The sequence below is a fragment of the Fulmarus glacialis genome, unplaced genomic scaffold (genome assembly GCF_000690835.1).
Source record: "Fulmarus glacialis isolate BGI_N327 unplaced genomic scaffold, ASM69083v1 scaffold8226, whole genome shotgun sequence".
In the NCBI taxonomy this organism is placed as follows: Eukaryota; Metazoa; Chordata; class Aves; order Procellariiformes; family Procellariidae; genus Fulmarus; species Fulmarus glacialis.
In genome coordinates, this window is record NW_009217427.1 from 88,860 (window position 1) to 90,219 (window position 1,360).

The window sequence follows — 1,360 nt, forward strand, 5'->3', positions numbered from 1 at the left end:
ATCTGTCGTACCATTCTACTTTCTCAAACAAGAGTTCTGCTCAGGGTAATTGTCACAGCAAAGCTCCAGCCTGATACAAGCAGGTTCATCTCTATGGCCTTCATTTTCCGCAGTCATGTGCTAAAAGATGAGTGAGAATAGAATCTTCTACAATAACTTTATCTTTCACAAAATATTTTAAATTATGATTATGATGTCTTGCCAAGTAAGTTTTATCAGCTTTTCTTTCATTAAGTTAGTTTTCTCCCTTTTTATTACTAATTCTTCCTGGCCAAAAAATGGCTAACCTTCTTAGCTAAATACATGCACAGCACTTTGAAGTGTTTATGGTTGGAGGTATGGAAAGGGAAGTTCTTGAAATTTGGCTCATCCTTGTTTAAGAGCCCAAGTAAAGAATCTGAGGTGAAACCACTTTTTTTAATGGCACTTTCCAGAAATTAAACTATCTACCATGAGCTACTTGAATTGACCGAAATAACAATTATTTTTCATGTTGTTTATTGTGTTGCTAGCATCTTGTTTAGAATACACGTAGGAGCAAATTAGTCAGTGACTGATATATCTGGAAAATGCTCTCTGTCCAATAGTCTTAATGTAGAAAAATGAGAATTTATAATTTTTGGCTTTGCAGAGAAAAAAGTTTCCTTCAGTTATTCCGTAAGATAAATTGATGTGCGGCAGCACCGTCTGGAGGAATCGCTTTGTGCTTGTGAATTGCAAACAGCTGGAACCACCCAGCAAAATCATCTGCCTATCTGACACCTGAAATTAATTCTTTGGATAATTCATTCATGACTCCCATGAACAATGCAGGGAAATAAGAAACATACAGAAGGACATAGTGACTCCTCAAGTATTGGGAGTCTCCTGGATGACACAGACAGAGAGGTGAGCAGCCTCACAGACCGGGCTTTCAGAAGTTTGTGTGTGGCAGAACTCGAAGACTCTTACAATGAACCAGATCTTGCCATTTCACCTGACTTTGCCCTCCAATTCCCTGCTAAATTTCACCCAGGGACGTTAAACCATGCCATCAAGAAAAGCAATGTCTGTAACAAGCTAACAGCAAGAAACAATGAACATACAATATGGGCTTCAACATTCCAGCAGTTACCAAAGTGTGCTCCGGAGGAGAAGAGGATTGCTAAAAATAACACCTTTGCCATGGAAAGGAAAAAGCTGAATTTGGCAGTCCCTGGTCCAAAGAACAATAAACATGTTTCAAAAGTGTCCTCATTGATTAAGACATTTGATAAGACTGCAGACCAAGGGTCAGGAGGTTCCCTGATAGCCCTTAAGCAGCCCATTAAGAATAGCTTTCAAAAATGTAAATTAAATCATGGAAATGATATGGCTTTCT

At 38.5% G+C, this 1,360-nt stretch overlaps 1 protein-coding gene across 1 annotated transcript in view; it reads left to right on the top strand.

The window, feature by feature from the left end:
- The first annotated feature begins 807 nt into the window (after positions 1–807).
- The window catches only part of LOC104078133 (chromosome unknown open reading frame, human C10orf71), a 4,657-nt gene continuing 4,104 nt past the window's right edge, over positions 808–1,360 (top strand). Inside the window, 1 exon segment of the mRNA XM_009579661.1 lies at positions 808–1,358. Coding sequence (XP_009577956.1) covers positions 808–1,358 — 551 coding nt within the window.